The 17,810-nt window shown below is 34.7% G+C and overlaps 1 protein-coding gene across 3 annotated transcripts in view; it reads left to right on the plus strand.

The window, feature by feature from the left end:
- ASCC3 (activating signal cointegrator 1 complex subunit 3) overlaps positions 1-17,810 on the plus strand; it is a 215,357-nt gene that overhangs the window by 60,674 nt on the left and 136,873 nt on the right. For all 3 annotated transcript variants that reach the window (XM_026089597.1, XM_026089600.1, XM_026089598.1), the window contains exon 7: positions 8,756-8,890. In XM_026089597.1, coding sequence (XP_025945382.1) covers positions 8,756-8,890 — 135 coding nt within the window. The remainder of the gene's footprint in view (positions 1-8,755; positions 8,891-17,810) is intronic.

Here is a 17,810-nt window from a genome sequence, read left to right on the forward strand (position 1 = left end):
ACTTTCATAAGTTAATGTGATATTAGTGAGAGGAGAGGGAAATCACATTAATATACTGTTGTGGTATTGTTAAGAACTGGTAACCAATCCATTCTGCATTTGCGGTGAATGTTTTTGATGAAGAGCTATTAGTGAGCCACGTGTGTTGCTCTCATTTATATATATTTTTTATGAAATATACCTASGTGCTGGAATTTTGAACTGTATCTTGTCAGTCAGGGAAAATTACATCACAAAGGATAAACAATTTGTTTATTCATCAGAATTAGGCTAGGCATTAGTGAGCTTTATTTATTGTTAGGCCAAAAGATGGTTTATTTAGTCAAGTACAGAGGACATCATTTTTAACATAAGTAGGGACAGGCAGCACTCCTTGGGGAGGAGTGCTGAAACTTCATAAAGTACTGAGTTTTGTAAAATCCTTGGAGGAGGTTTCATTCTGAGTTTAAGGCAGAAAATGGCTGGATCGATTGATCGGTCGATTAATATCCCTAGGTGTTCATTTTCAGTAGAGATAATACCCAGGTCAAGAATTGGATTCTACGTAAAGGAAGGTTTTAGCAGGATTTACCTGGATGAAGCCAAAACAATCTCTTGATGTTAAAATAAAGTGTATATATACTTGTCTCTAAGCTGTGTAATTAAAATCTATATAGCAGTAAATCATTCTTTTTTTTTAATTTCTTTGGAAGTTGTAATGCAGAGTGGCTGGCAAATCCTAGTCATTCTACTCTCAAGGAGAGGTGTTGCGTGAAACAGAGGTACTGCACTCGAGTGTTAGAGTGATTCGCACTAATAACAAGATTGAATGGTACCTGAGAGACTCGGTGTGCATCCTCAGAAAGATGAGTGGGCTATTTTGGAGTTATTATAGAGAATATTAGTTTGAAAGAGATRTTTTGCAGTAACAAAAGTTAGCCCAAGAATCTTTGCTGCCCAAGGCAGAGGAAAGGGTGTTTGAATTTCAAATATCTGATTATAATTTTTGGATGATTTTAGACACTTCTGTTTTGCACATACATGATGTTTTTCTTTATCCTCTAAATGAAAAGAAGAGCAAGTTCTGCTAGCCTCTAGTTCGGTATCTCTGATTATGGGAAGGTACAGCTTATCACAGATATTGCGAAGAGCACGCCCTTCAGTGCTGTAGTAGCATGCTACCATTTGTTTCAGGAAGATTGCAACCTGGAATATGTAATATTTGGGAAGTGTAGGCACATCCTGTTGTGAATTTTCAGCAAAATCAGATGAAAATGGTTAATTTGCTTAACATTTTAAGAAAATTCTGGGGAGATAACCTAGAGGCACTTGTTTTTTCCTTTCTTGTGTATTTTCATTTGAAGGCTTTGGTTTCAGGAGAGCAGTAGCAGACACTTTTCAGCACTAGGGCTATATACACCAGAGCTAGCTTTGAACTGCAGAGTACAGATCTAATTACACAGTTTGTAGCTGTGGAACCACTTCCCTCTATTCTAAATTACTTTTCCTAACTTATTTGCATAATTTAATGTACAGAGATTTTGCCACAGAAATATTTTATATTTCTCTGACACAGGACAGGCTAAATTAACCTTCTTAAGACTATATTGCTGTTTCACAACATATTTGGTAAATGCTTAACAACTTTATTGGGGGGAAAAATGTTCAGTGAGACTTTACATGGCAATTTTTAATGAGTGCTGGTTCTTCACAATCATTTGGTGATGTACAGAGATTACAAGTAAATATWAACCATAAGATTGTGCACCTCTAACCAGCTAATAAAGCAATCTTTTTTTAATCAGACTTGTTGTCTATTTACCTCTCCTAGAGAACTTCTGTTCATTTTCAGCAATTTGTGTAAGCATTTTAAACCAAGAGTGTGGTCATATGTTGATATATGATCATGGCATACATAAAATTCAGTGCATTCAGTGCGTTATTAGTGTAAAAAAATAAAGAGGTACATTTTTAAAATGCACATAAATGCTAATAAACACTACACATGTCTGAAAGATATGTTTCAGAACTGTAGAGAAGCTTCTGAGCACAATTATATCAGCTTTTGTTTCTTAATTACTGTTTTATTCATAGCAGAGTATTGTAATATGAGATCTTGTGCAGAGATTCAACAAGGAGAAGCTGTACAGTTGTACAGCTTAAGGAAAGAGAGTTTCAAATGTGCTCTCTGGCCCGCAAATATTCTGAAGATTTTTATGCATAAGACCTTTATTTCATTTAGTTCCTCATTTGGAACAAGAGATTTAACAAGTTAAGGAAGTACTTCTGTGTAAAGATGTAACTTACTCCATTCTACAACATGAAAAATGTCTGATGGATACTATAGAAAATAGTAGAAAAAGAAGATATAATCTGTTATGCAGAACAAAGAAACTCCTCACTAAAAATTTAGATACTGTTCCTGCCTCTGACAGTTTGTGTGTGATGTTATGGAAGCTGCTGAAATGAAAAGCTTCAGATCAACATGCCAATCGGGTGTTTTAAATTTTGAGGATTATTACTCGGGATACATTACTCTGATGATTAGGAGTATTAGGTGCTAATGTCTTCAACAGAGTTAATAGGTGCTTTGCTTTGAGTTTATTAAGTGATGTAGAATAATAATGGTTAACCTTAATTTAAATCCCATCCTTAAACCTTACAACCTTAAAATCCCATCAGGGAACTGTTAATTCTGTTTTCATAGCAGGGTTTGAACTGTGTGTGCTAGATAAAACAAGGTAAAAGTAGATGTTGATTCATTAACTGAGCATTGTCTGTTTCACATATAAAATGGGGCAGATATCTCAGAGAAATGTGTGTGATAGTTGATGTTTCAACATAAGAAGGAAAGGTTTGGTAAAGGCTGTGATTTCCCAATTTAGCACCATCCTATTTAGTGTGCATTCTTCCACTTAAGTGCTGTATAGAGCCTGAATGATAGCCCAACCAACTCATTCAACTCCATTTTTTTTCCTGGATTTTATTGCCTGGTTATTATTCCCAGTCCTGCAACTGAAACATCTTCCGTTCCACTGGTAAAAAGAAACAGGCTTCTTGATTTTCAGTTCTTGTGGAAATCTCACCATGGAATTGTACTTGGAGGGAAATTCCTGTTTTCTTTCAGCTGCAACTAGTAGAATCTTTAGAAGTCAGAACTGAAATTTTACCAAGTCTTTACCAAGCCTGTGCCAAGTCCAGGCAGAAACATATGATATTTAAATATTAACCCCTCAGTTCACTGGGTAAACGAATAAAGAAGCATGTAGATGCTCTTTATGGCTCTAACTTGTTTTTTTATATAGTATTGGATATCAAAAAGAAGTTTCTATATTATTAAATAAGTGAAATGGTAGAATATAACACATAAAAGAAAGGGCTTTTATGTTTTCCAAGGAAATTTCAATTTAATTTACCCTGTGTTCTTATTTCTTAAGGTATTTTAGTTATTTCTAGTACTCCTCATTGCTGTGCTTTAATATCTGCCTTTTGGAGCTCATATATATCTTATCTAGCATCTCAAGTGGCTGACTACAGGTATGCCAAATTCTGTACAGTTATTGCTTTGAGAAATCTTCCATAGTGCTTCATAATATTTTTGTAACTTTTTAGAGATTAAGCGTCTAGCCTGTCGCCTTTTCAAACAAATTAAGGCACCAGATGTTCAAAAAGGATTCAGTGCTTTATGATGTTTATTTTCAGCTGAGACAAACTGATTATTATTTGAATGATCAGTTTTAAAGTATTCTAGCTGAAAGGAAAGTATTGCAAAAGTAATACTATGTATTCATTTCAGAAAAGTTCAGTGGCCAAGATTCAGGTATACACTGTACTTATATTTGTATATTTGTAAGTACATTATATTTGTATTTATATGATATTCTATAGGGAAGTGTTAACTTTTAAATTTTATTTTCCTCTAGAAGTTCAAAGTAACTAGAGTTAACCTGAATAATTAGTCCGATTAACTAGAGTTTCTAATATTTCTATCTGACCAATAAAAGTTAGACATGAAAATTACTGCTTAACTCACCAGTGTACTAGTTTTGGGACTGTCTCATCCTGAGAGAGGGGCTGGATCACATCAGCTGTCAAGGTGAGATAGAATTAAGGGCAGGGAAAGAAGCCTGAAAAGTAACAATAAATTTGCATGCAAGTCTTCACAAATAATATTTCCCTATGTTTCTGTTTTTGCTTATCATTATCTTAGTAGGACCAGGACTTCACAGGGACAGTTGACTTCAGTAGGGACAGTTACTAAAGGAACAGCCTGATTATGGCTAGAATGAAGAGGGATTTTCCTTGCAATTACAGTTTCAGGAATGAGCTTTATACAAGGGAAGATTCCTCAATTAAGAGCCTATTTTCTACTACCGTCTTTTCTATGACTAGTTTACTGTACTTTGTGCATGTGACCTATGGTTATAATTGATCTCATTTCCCATTACTGCTTTTTTTCCTTTTTTTTTCTTTTTTTTAAAGGTCTAGGCCACCAAAGCACTACACCTAAAATCTGTTTTTTGTGGAGTGGTTTGTTTAGTTTGAATTTACCTCCTAACATGACTCTTTTACTCTTTAMAAGAGTAAAAAATTATACTTTGGTTGATTAAGAGGTTTATTGGATATAAATACGCAGTTGTGTTCAGACGTGCTTGCTATTTTTATTTGACTGTTTTTATTAGTTTGTTTCTGACTATGAAAGCATTCCTACTGCAGCTTTTTCTTTTAGCTTTTTCCTTCTTACCACACAACTCGCCCCAACCAAAAAAAAATCAGTCAGACCACACTTCAGTTGGTCTTTGATTATGAATTTTTAGCAGGTCAGGAGAATGAATGAAATATTTATCAATATGATGTCAAAATATGCAGAAATATATTAGTCTAATATGTTTCAACTTAATACTAATACTAATAAACACCATTTTCAAAGTTGCCATTCTGGTTTTGAGATTTTTAGATTTGAGAGATGGTGATTTCAAGTTTACTGCCAGACTGAAGTAAAATTGAGTCTAAAAGATTAAATAAAGTGTAAAACCAATCAGGAAAACCCATTTTGTGGTTAAATATAAAACTCCTAACAGTTCTGTGACTTTTTTTTTGAAGCAATCAACATGAGCATCAAATATTTTTACACTTCCTAATTCAAAAGTTTCTGAATTACCTGGATAAAAAAGTCTATTCCTATTTCGCCTTAGTACCCCGTACTGTATTTACTGTGTTTCTAAACTTTCAGTAGTGATTAACTATTTTCACAAGATGAATTTTTAATCTGCTTGACAAAAGTTAATTACTCATATAACTCCATTTTAAAAAGGAAACAAATTAATAAACTCTAAAATCAATTTGATTTTAACACTGAGAGGGTTTTTTCAATGAAACCTGTTGACACAGAATTTGTAAGTGAGAACCCACTGAAGAAGACATGATGGATCTGTTAATAAAATTAAATTGCTGTTTTGACTTGTAATACATGCTTATTCAGGCTTTCTGTAGAAGAATTTACAAAAAGATAAATTGGCACATTATCTTGAAACAATTAATGAAGATTTAGGGGGTCATAAATTATATTCTGTTATGCTGTGTGCATGTTACTTCTTAAAGAAATTTTAAAAAGATTTTGCCAATTTGTTGCTTCTAAGTTAGAGAAAATTGGATGACATATACTACGTTCCTGAGAATATTTCTACTCAGATGAAAGCTAATAATTGCGAGAGTCATAGTGTTACAAAAACAATGATGGAAAGATATATCAAGTAAGCTAAAACAGGTAATGAGTAATTGCTCCCAGGAGGCAAAGTTATGACCACATTGTTTTCCTTTTTTTCTGTTCTTGGTATTATCACCTGAATTGATTTGTTTATTTTTAAATGGTAAGTTTATAATTTACATAAATTAACATTTATGTATAAAAATATATAAAATCATATGTAATTTATATTAGTAATATACTGTGAGTTGGTATAAGGATGATGGTACGAAAAGGACAAAATTAAACCTACAGTTCTGTGGAAAATGGCATGCCTGTCTTAAAATGCCAGCTTAGACTGTAACTCCATAGTCACATTGGTTAAAATTAGACGGACTTGCTGAACAGTTTTTAGAATTAAGTGTTCGCCTTTTCATGAGCCAGTGGCTCAAACTCGTCCATGCGAGAGTTTTACAAACACAGGAATTGCCATACTGGATCAAACTGAAGATCTGTCTGACTAAGTATCTGGCATTAATTTACACAAACAGTGGACAAAAGAAAATGCTTAAGGAGAACAAAATAGAGTGTTTTCTGTGGTATACCTTTCCCAGCAATATGTGGTTAACAGGCGTTCCTAGCTGTTATTACGCTGGAACCAAGTGATGTTTAATCACTAACAGCAGATATGTTCTCCATCTGCTAGGACAAAGTAGTTATGTTCCTTTAAGACATAAGTGAACAAGTGGAAGAAAAAGTACACTTCATTTACTTCAGTCGCCCATATCTGCTTCGTGATTCCTTATGATAGCAGGCAGAAATTCAGTCTTTATGCAGCAGGTTGGATACATTTACTGTTTTGACAGCACATGTTAGATCTTACAACTAATTTCCTTTTTGAAGTCTTCCAGTGGGTTGGATAGACTTAATCCTTTTTTCCTAAAATTCATTCCATATTTCCTACCCTTAATGAATCCTGTTTATCCTTAATGGATTTGCTGGCTATTCCTATTAATTAAATGAGCATTGTTTCACTGCCTTGTATATGTAAATGCCTCTTTGTTGGCTCAAGTGTCATCTGGTTTTGACTGGCTAATGAATGGTTCCTGGCTCCGTGAAGAGAGAAACCTTTTCCCCTTCTACATCCATCAGGGTGCTTACAGCCATGGTTCAACTGAAATGTGCCTTGCAATGAATCTTAATTTTAGATCAGTTTAAATTGCTTTGTATAGTATCTAAAGGGATAAATATTAGCATCTCATTGCTGTCTCTGGGTTTGGACTATGTGTGGTGATAATAAATGTAACCAAGTGACAGTGGGCTTGGGTGGATAATACCAACTGCATTTCCAAAGCCTACTGTACATGGGGGAACAAATTGCTTCAAAGATGCTATCTGTTTTGTTGTTAATCCTTCTTCTATCAGATTCTCACAGTTTAGGTATCTTTTTGATTACCACTGAAGCCTGAGATGATTTTTTCAGGAATTGACCACAGTGTTTCCAGGGTTGCTTTCTGAGTGAAAGAAACTGGTTTAGAGGCCATAATTGTACTTGTTAATTTAAGATTTTATGAAACAAATAATTAGTCTTTGTCAAAAGACATCTGTGTAGCAGTGTAGCTGAAGAAAGGTACAAGTACTTTGCCCTATGAAATGAAAAGCTTCTGATTTGGTCAATGGTTGCAGAGAATCACCTGTGGAGAATCAGGTTGTAATTAGCTACTTTGCATCTGAGTCCTTAATAAGTTGCCTTTTTTGGCATTTTGGGTGTAGTGTTCTCCAGATGGTAGGCATCATTACATGACTATATAACCTGTATGTGGTTAAAACAAAACCTTTAAAACTTTGCAGCATTTTTAAAGTAAAAAAATAGAAATATGGTTCATTTCTATTATGTTAAATTGGGGGGGGGGTAGTATTAAAACCACTCTTCTATATGCATGAAAACCAGAAACACATATGCCGAGTTTCTATGGTTTCTTCTACTTTGAATTTGCTAATGTGCTATTTAAAAAATTATTATAATCATTATTATAATCATTATTCTGACATGACTACAGACTTGTACTCTTTGTCTCTTGAAATTTTGGGAAGGAAATTGTCATTAAGTATAAGTTATTGTACTTATTTGTTTTTCGGAGTGCTTCAAGAGTACAGTAGACAAGATCTAGGTTCATAAACAGTAGACTACTGAAAGGCTGTTCTTGAAGATACCAGACATCACTTTCTCTGCCCTATTTTTTCACAGCAGCATCTTTAAGATGCTAAAAAGTATTTGGTGTTTGATTTTGATTATTTGACTCCTTTATTTGGAAAGTGTTCTATTGCCAGTTGCATTGCACTTATGGTTATTTTATGTGGTGTAAAACAGCCTCACTAGGAATCTGAATTTGCTTGAAAATCTAGAAAAGTATATGTTATTACCATAAAAGAATTGAGGGGGAGGTTTGTGAAGATACAGAGCATCGTTGGATGCTCAATTTCTCACTACTCCTCCATCTTTTTAAAGGACAGATACTGTCTCCATCTTTTCAAATCTCTCTCCTTAACCGTGAGCAGTTCCACAGCAGTCTAACACTGTTAATGTTCTGGCTGGCCTCATCCGATTTCCTCATTCTGGGCCTCCACCACGTGGTCCTGGCAGTTTTTGTTGCTCATCAGMCTCTTTGGGTTTTTTCATGCATAAACCTGAAAACTGTTCCAATGAAAAAGAGCAAACAATTTTTCTGCTGGGTTTTGGGGTGAAATGATTCGATAGAACCTTAGATGAGCCCTGGAGGCAACACAGAAGAGGAGACAGAAGAATATTCAGTAAGGCTGATATTACTGTTGAATCACTATGTCTGCTGTTTGTTCCTACTACTATCTCTGCTGTTACACTGCAGCAACAATTTGTGGCTCTTCACAGTGACCTGGCTCAAGGTTTCTTGCTTTGCAAGGGAGTGAAAATGTTATCTTGTTGGTCTGTGTAGAAGAATGTCATTTCTTGCATAACTAATGCTTTCATTACCGTATTTTGTCATCAAATTGTTTTCGTTATTTGATCAAGACTTATTTTTTCTCATCAGCCCTATTTCTTTCTGTTTTAAGGTGATGGTGTTTGTTCATGCTAGAAATGCCACAGTACGAACTGCTATGGGTCTTCGAGAAAAAGCAAAAAACAATGGTCATATTTGTCACTTTTTGCCATCCCAAGGATCAGATTATGGACAAGCTGAAAAACAAGTAAGTGAATAATTTAGGATGATAATATTTAAAATCCTAGAATTCATCTGCTTCAGGGACTGTCAAAGCTGGAACTAGATGAGGCATTTTTTGAGCTTCTGTGGTTTTTTTTTTTTTTTTTTTGGCGCTGAAAGGAAGTATGGAGTTGCTGAATTGAGTAGAAGAAAAAAGGGGATAGTAATGGCAAAGATAAAGGAAGTGATACCAGTGCTGTTACTGACAGTTTTTATACAAAAACTGATAATAAGTTGTGCTTGATATAACTTGTATGCAAAGTTTAGTATGGATAAAGTCTAACAGGGCTTGGTTTATCTGGTGGACCTCGCTTTTGAAAGAAAGCTGTGAAGTCCAGCATTCCCCTAATGTGCTTTCCAGATGTCTTTGCCTTCTGTTGGGAAGAGTTAGAGAACTGTGTGACCTAGGTAGACCCCAATTTACCTTCCAGGACTCAAAGCTATTTGGTATATGCTTGGAACACTGCAACACTGCACTGTATCTACGTGAATACCTGATATATGAGATAGATGGAGATTTATAATTTATAATTTATAATTGTTGTTAAATTAGTAAAGTTCTCTGTTGCTTAAAGCCCATTTTTGTATCTGACATTGTTTATTTCTTACGCCCATTGTTGCATTGGAGAGGAGGTTATTTATCAAAAAGAACCGGAAAAGTTCAGGAGGATGATTTGGTAATTACTGATCACAATAGTCTTCCAGTTCAGGAAGTCCCCAAGTCACTAATTTCCTGAATCTGGGAGAGCATGCATCTCCTGTTGCACTCTTTCCCTAAGCATCTGTTATTGTCTGCTSCTTAAGACAAAAAACTGTCTTAAAGTATTAATCTGACCTAGCTTGTAAATTTACCATCTTTCCAAAACCGTCTGGCTTTCCTGATAAATCATGTAATGGTGGGCAATCAAATAGTAAAAATCAATTTGAGAGTCAAGAATGGGAAAGTCATTTGAATATCACATGGGTGACTGGCYCCCTTAATGTCGTCACGTTTAAGAAGTTTGTATATGAGTCATAAATTATTAGTATTTTGGACAGTAGCTGAGTACTTGCCAGATGAAACTGTATACATTTTTATGCATGGTAACAGTTCCTTGTAATAACTGTGTTAGTTGAACCTTCCAAATTATTCATGGCTATCCATGGCATTTACATTATCCAAGGTAATGATTAGAGTTAACAGTACTTTGTTAATTTGCCTTGAAAAATAATGTTCTTCCTCCTTCCCCAACTAAATACCAGGAGATAGAGGAGATATTTAGTCATTATCAAATGTTTAATATATATTCAAGATACCTTCTGTCACTGGTGAATATGTTGACAAACTCTTACATAGTTTTGGCCCCTGTAAATTGACAGGCRGGGAGGGGGTAGATTCTGTGTCTTTTTTCAATGTATTAAATAAGTTGCCTTATTTTATACCTCTGGAGAGAATGTGAAGGAATTCATTCAGACTTACTAATTATGAATGGAACATAGGTGTTACAGATGTTAAATGCAAATTTCTGAAACATAGAGAAAGTTCTAAATTGGAGAAGATTTTTAAAAGTTATGTTCAAGTATGTTCTTTATGTCAAAACTTCTGAGAACTATGATAAATATTTAAAAATACCTATCTTGGTATTATAGACTATGCTAGCTTATAAATAGATGTCCTTATGATATTTCATAAAATATTATATTAAAAACCTTCTTTTCCTACTGAATGTTAATATCTACAGCGTTTTAAAAATAAGACCAAGCCTGAACTTAGAGAGCCTGTGTTTCTACTGTAACACTGAAAATAAATACTRAACTTTTTCATGTTAGATTTCTTAGACCAAAGTATGAAAAACCCTTAGTTTGTTGAAAATAATATTAGTATTTCAATACTAATATAGAAAAAATATTAGTTTAGTCTCTTGAAGGTACCATTACTTATATAGACGCTCAGAGTTATTAGCAATGAACTTAGGAAACGATGTAGTTATTCAGCAGTGCATACTATGTGATTTGCCTGTTAGAGGAGTATTTACCCAACCCAGTCTGTAATTTAGTGAAAGCTGCTGCTGTATATTCACTTATTCTGTTTGTCCTGGGATTAAATGAATTTGAAAAGATGTTCTTATGTTGGTGGGAGCCCAGGAATCCATAGGAAAAAAGTTCTAAACCTATTCGGAGAATGGGTTATTACCACCTGTGCTTGGATAATGACTTAAGGTAGTATTTATAGTACAAATTAAGAGAGTGGTAGTGGTGTTTTATAGGTTGGCTGGGCACATATCTGAAATAACTGCTTTTTCTCAAGATATTTATTCATCACACTGAGATTTAGGGGGAACTAAATAAACTAAGATTGCAAATTTCCCTGCTGTTTCTTCTTCCCCTCCCACCTCAGTACACATACATTTATTATGAATCCAAGCATCTGTTTTAAATCAAATCTTGAATTGTTTGAGGACTGCAGTTCCAAATGATGATCTGTGCAAAAGATTGTAAAAAATCCAACTTTGCTTTTGAAGATATTTACAGAAGTTTTCTAATTTTTGTAATAAAGCAAAACATCATTCATCATAATTAAAAGCAAGTGATTTCTTCTCTTATATTTCATGGGAATCTTTGATCCTTTGGATTATTTTCTGAGTTACTACAATAACAAAAATGCCTATTTTGCCCTGAAGGTTTAGGGACTTGTACATTATAAAAAATGTAATTGAAGAAGCATGAGTAGTATTGTGAAGAACCATTTTACATACTAGAATACAACCAGAAACTATGGTTTTCATTATACTACCTCAGCTTCTTAGGAATGTAAACTAATAAATAATAATTAAAATAATCAAAAGAAACCTAATAAACTTCCACTAAATTAATTTGGTGCTCAATAAATTTCACTGCCACCACAGAAAGTGTAGTCATTGTATGAAAGATATGATTATTCCTTCTTAGAGATGCCTGAATCWTTGACTTCAATATTTTATTTAAAAAATGTGTCATGGATACACATTGCAACAGGAAGTCTTTAGCATGTAGAATAATATAAAGTATGTACCAGTGTCCATTTACCATTTTGGGTTTTTTTTTTTTTAACTTAAGATGTTAGTCTCTTATATTAAGTAATATCAGATTTGTGATAGTAGCAAGCAAAGATTCTTTGGGTTTTTTAATAATTATAAAAAGAACATTTGAAATCAGGGTTTTTTTTAATAAACTCATCGTCTGTTCCATGAAGTAGTTGTCTTATCATCTGTAGGTCTTAAGCAGCCTGACAAAAAAAACTCATTCAATCAGGTGTCCCCAGTAACTCTTTTCCATGAGGGAGTGAACTGTTGGCTCACTAAATTTGATCTGCTAGAGTATCCTGGTCTTGGCTATCCTCCTTCCTGGGTGCTCCTCAGCCTGAGCAGAAAATCCTAGAATCAGAATACTAGAAAAGGTTTTTTAAAAGGTCTTCTAGTCAACACTCTACTTAAAGGCAGAATCAGCCATATATTTATATCATCTCTGACTGATTGATGTCAGCCTGTTCTTGAAGATATCTGAAGGAGTACCTGTAAGCTCCACAAGCAATCTATTTCTATATATACATATTGTTACAAAAAATATTTTATAATCTGAATGTGTTTTGGTGTAATGTAAGTCTACTTATAGATATGGAAGGCAGATTACATCCCTCATCTATGAGGCAATGCATCTTATATACTGTATTAGGAAGGATAGACAAGGAAGAGGAGGAGAGGAAATTGTTTTCTATATTAATTAGCTCCTTGTCTGTGCAGAGCTCCACAGTGAAACCGGAGATGGGCTTCTTGAGTCTCTGGTTCAAGCCCAGAGAGGAAAGGAACAATTGGGATGTTGCAGTTTCAGACTGCCTGGCCAAGGGGAGGTAGTGCATATGACTTCCTACCAGCAACCGGCAGAAGTCTCCTGCTTGCAGGCCCTCATTTTCATGGTGGGTTGCAACCACCTTCTAGTATGGGGCAATGCAGCATCGTTCCGGCAAACCATGCTGTTTGTATGGAGACACTGGGAACAGCTTCTGAATCCAGCCAGACCCCTGCTTGACTTGCTGCTCCGACAGGGAAGAGCTGGAGGCAAATGTTGTCATGAATGGCAAGTTTGGTTGTAGTCACCACAAGATGAAGTTTGGTATCCTGAGGAAGGCTATGAGGGCAAACAGCAAGAGTTAGGACTGTTTTTTAGGAGAGCAGTCTTTGGCTTATTCAGTGCATTGCAAGGTAGAACCCCCTGGGAAGCTGCCATGAAGTAGAAAAGTATCTCCTCTTTTACATTTAAGAAATGGCATAAATACTGAGGAGTTGAATCTTCGCTGAAAGCAGTGACAACTTAGCATCATGAGGCAGGAAGTGAGAAAGAAATTGGGAGAGAGAGAGGTAACAAACATGAAAATTTAAGTTGTAAGCTCAGCTTTATGTGTTATTAATATGAAATGTGAATGTAATATTGTCAATACGTACATTCATGCAAAATGTACTTATTTTATGCAGTTCCCATCCTCAAAGGGAATTTGAACTTTTATGTGGGAAAGCTATTTTTTTTTTCTTCCTCCTTAAAACTGTAAGTCTACTCCTTTTTCAGGAAAAGCTGTAGAAATGAGTGGTTTGACTTGAGTGGTACAGTTCTGAGTGTTCTTAGACCTTAAAAAGGAACTCGAAGCATGAAAGGGTGATGTGAGAAGTTATGAAATCTTTCCCAATAGCATTTGAAGAGATCTTAAGAATTTAGTACCTAGGAGGAGTACTAAGGATGAGGTGAAATACAGTTACAAACTRAGCTGCTGCTGATGGTCTTTGGAAAGCAAGACCAAGAATTATGACTGATTAACAGAAGGAATCGATAACCAGGGACTGGTTAGCAGAAAGAGATGTGAAGGCCATAGCAATTAATGAGACAGAATTGTGTGTTTGCAGCAGTTCACGTATTGTTCTGGTGGCTGCCCTGATTCTTTCCCAATAATAATGTCAAGAGACAGAATAATTCATTAAATACTTCTACTGACCAGTACATGTGATACTCATTAATGTATGATATGCATATTCACATGCTTTTATTTCTTATGCATGCAACTGTGGCCTAGATATTGGGAAAAAGTATTAGATAACTTATGTAGTCCGATACACTTAACAGCTTGTATACTGAGACATGTAAATATAATAATAATGGGAACAATAACAATAAAGTGAAAACCTAGTCACACTGAAGTCTGTGACAAAAATTCACCAATAAATTTTTCCTACATACTTATGTTTGGCCCATTTCAGTATCCATTCAACATATGAAGTTGAATGATTTTCATTTTACTTACTGTAAAAATTAAAGATTTTATGGGTTCCATCTTAGTTACCTGATAAGTATCATTTATGGAAAGTGCTTTTAAGATGTAAAGGAGATAAAATATTTGCTCTATGTTCATAGGTAACTTGTTTGTTGCTGTTTTAGAGAAAAAACACATCACCTTTTGAATAAGTATGTCACAGCATACATATTTGAGGCATATAGTTATTTATATACAGTTATCACAACAATAATACTAATCAAATATGAAATGTACTCAGCCAAGGCAGCAACTCTGACTGCATCAACAATCATCAGTAGCTGTAAAATGAATACTATCCTAGCAACATTCTTTTGCCAAGCAATTAAGGCTAACATATTAAGCTTTATGAGTACACCATTTCTATGATTAAAGAATGTGGGGGTTTGTTGCATTGTTAAAACTATTACTGTTCAGTCTAAATTTTCTTTTTCTTTCTTAGAAGTAAATATTTTTAATAGAACTGTCTGACTACAGGAATAGCAGTAATGCTAACAGTGGATCTTATCAAAGGGTATTAAGATCATGTGTTCTGTCATGGGAACTTTCTGCACTAAAATTTCTATTGGCAAAAGCAAAAGGTTGTTTGTTTGTTTTTCTCTAGCTATTTAAGTACTTCAGACATTGTTTAAATGTACATATGTATAAAGGAGTATTTCAGTAGTGTCAGGGCACCCAATCACTGTGCTATACATGCTCTACAAACACCAAATGTTCAGTAGTCTTTCTGTGTCTGCATCCAGTAAAAGTTGGGTTAGTTAGAATATTATGAGCCACCAAGGACCGGTGACTTTGAAAAAGTAAACATGTTTCTAAGATGTACTAATTCAGATAATTCCTTAGGAACATACATTACACAAGGCACCAAGAATACAGTTCGGGTCATTCAAGAATAGAGTTCAAACTGGAACAGATAAAGAAACAAGGCACGGTGAAATCAAATTGGACTTTAAAAGATTTTTTTTCCCTCAACTTGCTACTTCAAATGATTTTCTCACTCATTTGTCCAATAAACTGGTCTTGCATAGATAAATATCAAAGACATGAATAGCACTGATGGAAACATTTTTCTTGTTTTGAAAAAGTGTGTGAGTCAAATCTATATTTATACAAAATCAAGAAAAGGTTGAATGACTGTATAGGTGTTTTAAAGCTTTAATGGGACCAGACTATTTTTAGAGATGTGGTCTCAATTAACAGTSCTGGAAACACTGTAAGGTCATAAACAATTACTGTTAACTACCGTGGATGCAAGCAGCTGTAACCCCAGCCATCCACCAGTTAAAGTACTGTAACTAAGGGCCTTCTGTGCAGTACCAATCTTCACTGAGCTAACCCGAAGGTGTAGGAAGTCTGTTCCTCCACAAATAGTTCATGGAGGAGCAGACTAGAGATACAGACTAGCTGAGATGCAACCTTAACGCCAAATAGGTGCACAGACGGAACCTACATGTATAGGCATAGGCAGTTGTCACCAGGAATGACAACAGTTCAGTTTTCTACCATAAAAACTGACAGAAYATATATATTACAGCCAAGTGTGTTTCTGAACAAAGTAAGAGAGTCAGAGTTGTAGAAACACCGCAGAGTAATACTAATGAATTCATTTTTCATTTTTAAGGGCAAGAAGAACCAGCTAATGTGACATGTTCATTATGTGACACAGAGAATTGAGCAAAGCCTGAATCAAGCCTGTAATTTCTGTTTGAGCTCCAGCAACTATTTCTAAAATACATATGGTGTTGATGTGTGTCTTATTTCATGTATGAGTTGGTCTACCTTCTGCTCTAGACCTAGGATCTCACCCTGGTTCTCTTCATCAATTTAAAAAATTTTGCTGTGAGAGTTCTTACTCATTTAAGTAATAATGAATTATTATTGAGTATGTCAAGCTACTCAGTAAGCCCTCGAATGGCAAATTTCTGGTGGTCAGGAGAACATGCTGGGAAGAGCACTGATGCACATCTGCCCCATTCTCATTCTCTTCCTTAGGCATTTGCTGTTGGCTGTGTTGAGAGAGAAAACTGCGCTAGACAGACTTTTGGTCTGACCTGGCACAGCAGTTCTCATGTCTTAAACAATAAATTGAATACTTATTGTAGAATGCATTGAGTATTGAACTGACAAAGCACGTGGCATGTAAGAGCTTTTCAGAGCTGTTACTTTTTAAAATGCATTCTGAAAATGTGACTTAGGTTCTTTGCTCCCAGATGTCTTTCATTTTGGCTGTGCTGAAACTCACACTTAGTGACAGCTCAGCCTGTAAGCGAGTCAAATGGCATTGCAGACTTGACCTGCCTTAGCTACCATTTACCATTCCCTCAGGTGCTTCTGATTTCCAAACTTTACCATTAATCAGTAGGACCACGTTTTAAATTTTAGATCACCAGTACAAAATATCTTTGGGTCAAATCAGATCTCTGAAGAACCTCTTTAGACGCGCTATTGAGTGAGAGTTTCTTTATGCAGTTAATTTCTTAGATCAACATTGCCTAATTTTAATCCCATTAATAAGGGAGATTGATTTTATATAGCACAAAATTCCCAGTGTCATACCATATAAGTGAAATTTCTTACAGAAGTCTAAATGTACTATACCAATCCTGTGTGATGCAGAGTGATAAAGTTAAGCTTTATAAAGATAATATCATGTTTCTCTAACAAGATCTATCTTGTAGAAAGTGATGTTTATTGGCACAGATCCAAAAATTAAATTATCAGACAGCAAGCTGTTCAGTCTTGCTGCTTCATTTGACATGAAATTTAGCAATAGCTGTCAGAGAATGATTTTGATAATGTAATACAAACCTTATTTTGTATTCTGTATACAATATTCACTGTAATGGATGAAGAAGATACTGAGAAACATACTGAAATCCAATGTGTGACTTGCAAGAATAAGTAATGTCCAAATCATGCATGTTCTAGTCTAGGCACAGTAAGTGTAAGTGAAGACTACTTGAATACACCAGAAGAACTGAAAAACAGAATAGTTAAAAACACTGTATCCTTTGCCTGCCTTTAAAATTTGAAAGCAATCCTCTTAATAATCTCCCAAATGTTTTTAAATGATGAGAAATGAATTTTTAGAGAACATTCATCAAATATTTGCTGTGTAATCATTTGTTTGACATTAATTATTTCAGAGCAAATCCTCATTTTATTTTTGTTTTATTAATAACATATCTAATATTTGATATGCTATTAAAAACTTTTAAAATAAAGTGAGATTTGTATTCAAATACATTAAGCTGTATTAAATGTCAAACATATATTGAAGTTTCATATTTGTTTTATAATTACTATATTTTTTACTATTGAAAAATATTTGCTAATTGCCTCTGTAAGAAGGGAATGGAGCTCTTCATATTTCTTTCACAGATATTTTATTCAATAGTACTGCTAAAAGGTCAGAGACAGAACTCCTGAGAGGAGTCCTGACAGTTGACTGGGTGCAGAAAAATGTGTTCTGTAGAGTTTAGTATTAAGAGGGATTTGCATGAATGTTTCGGTTTTTGCGGGGCCTGTTTACAGAGGAAAAACATTGTGAACAATAGCAAAATGTTACTTTCACTTTTCACAGTGATTTTTC

The sequence above is a fragment of the Apteryx rowi genome, unplaced genomic scaffold (assembly GCF_003343035.1).
Source record: "Apteryx rowi isolate R43461 unplaced genomic scaffold, aptRow1 scaffold_822, whole genome shotgun sequence".
Taxonomy (NCBI): domain Eukaryota; kingdom Metazoa; phylum Chordata; class Aves; order Apterygiformes; family Apterygidae; genus Apteryx; species Apteryx rowi.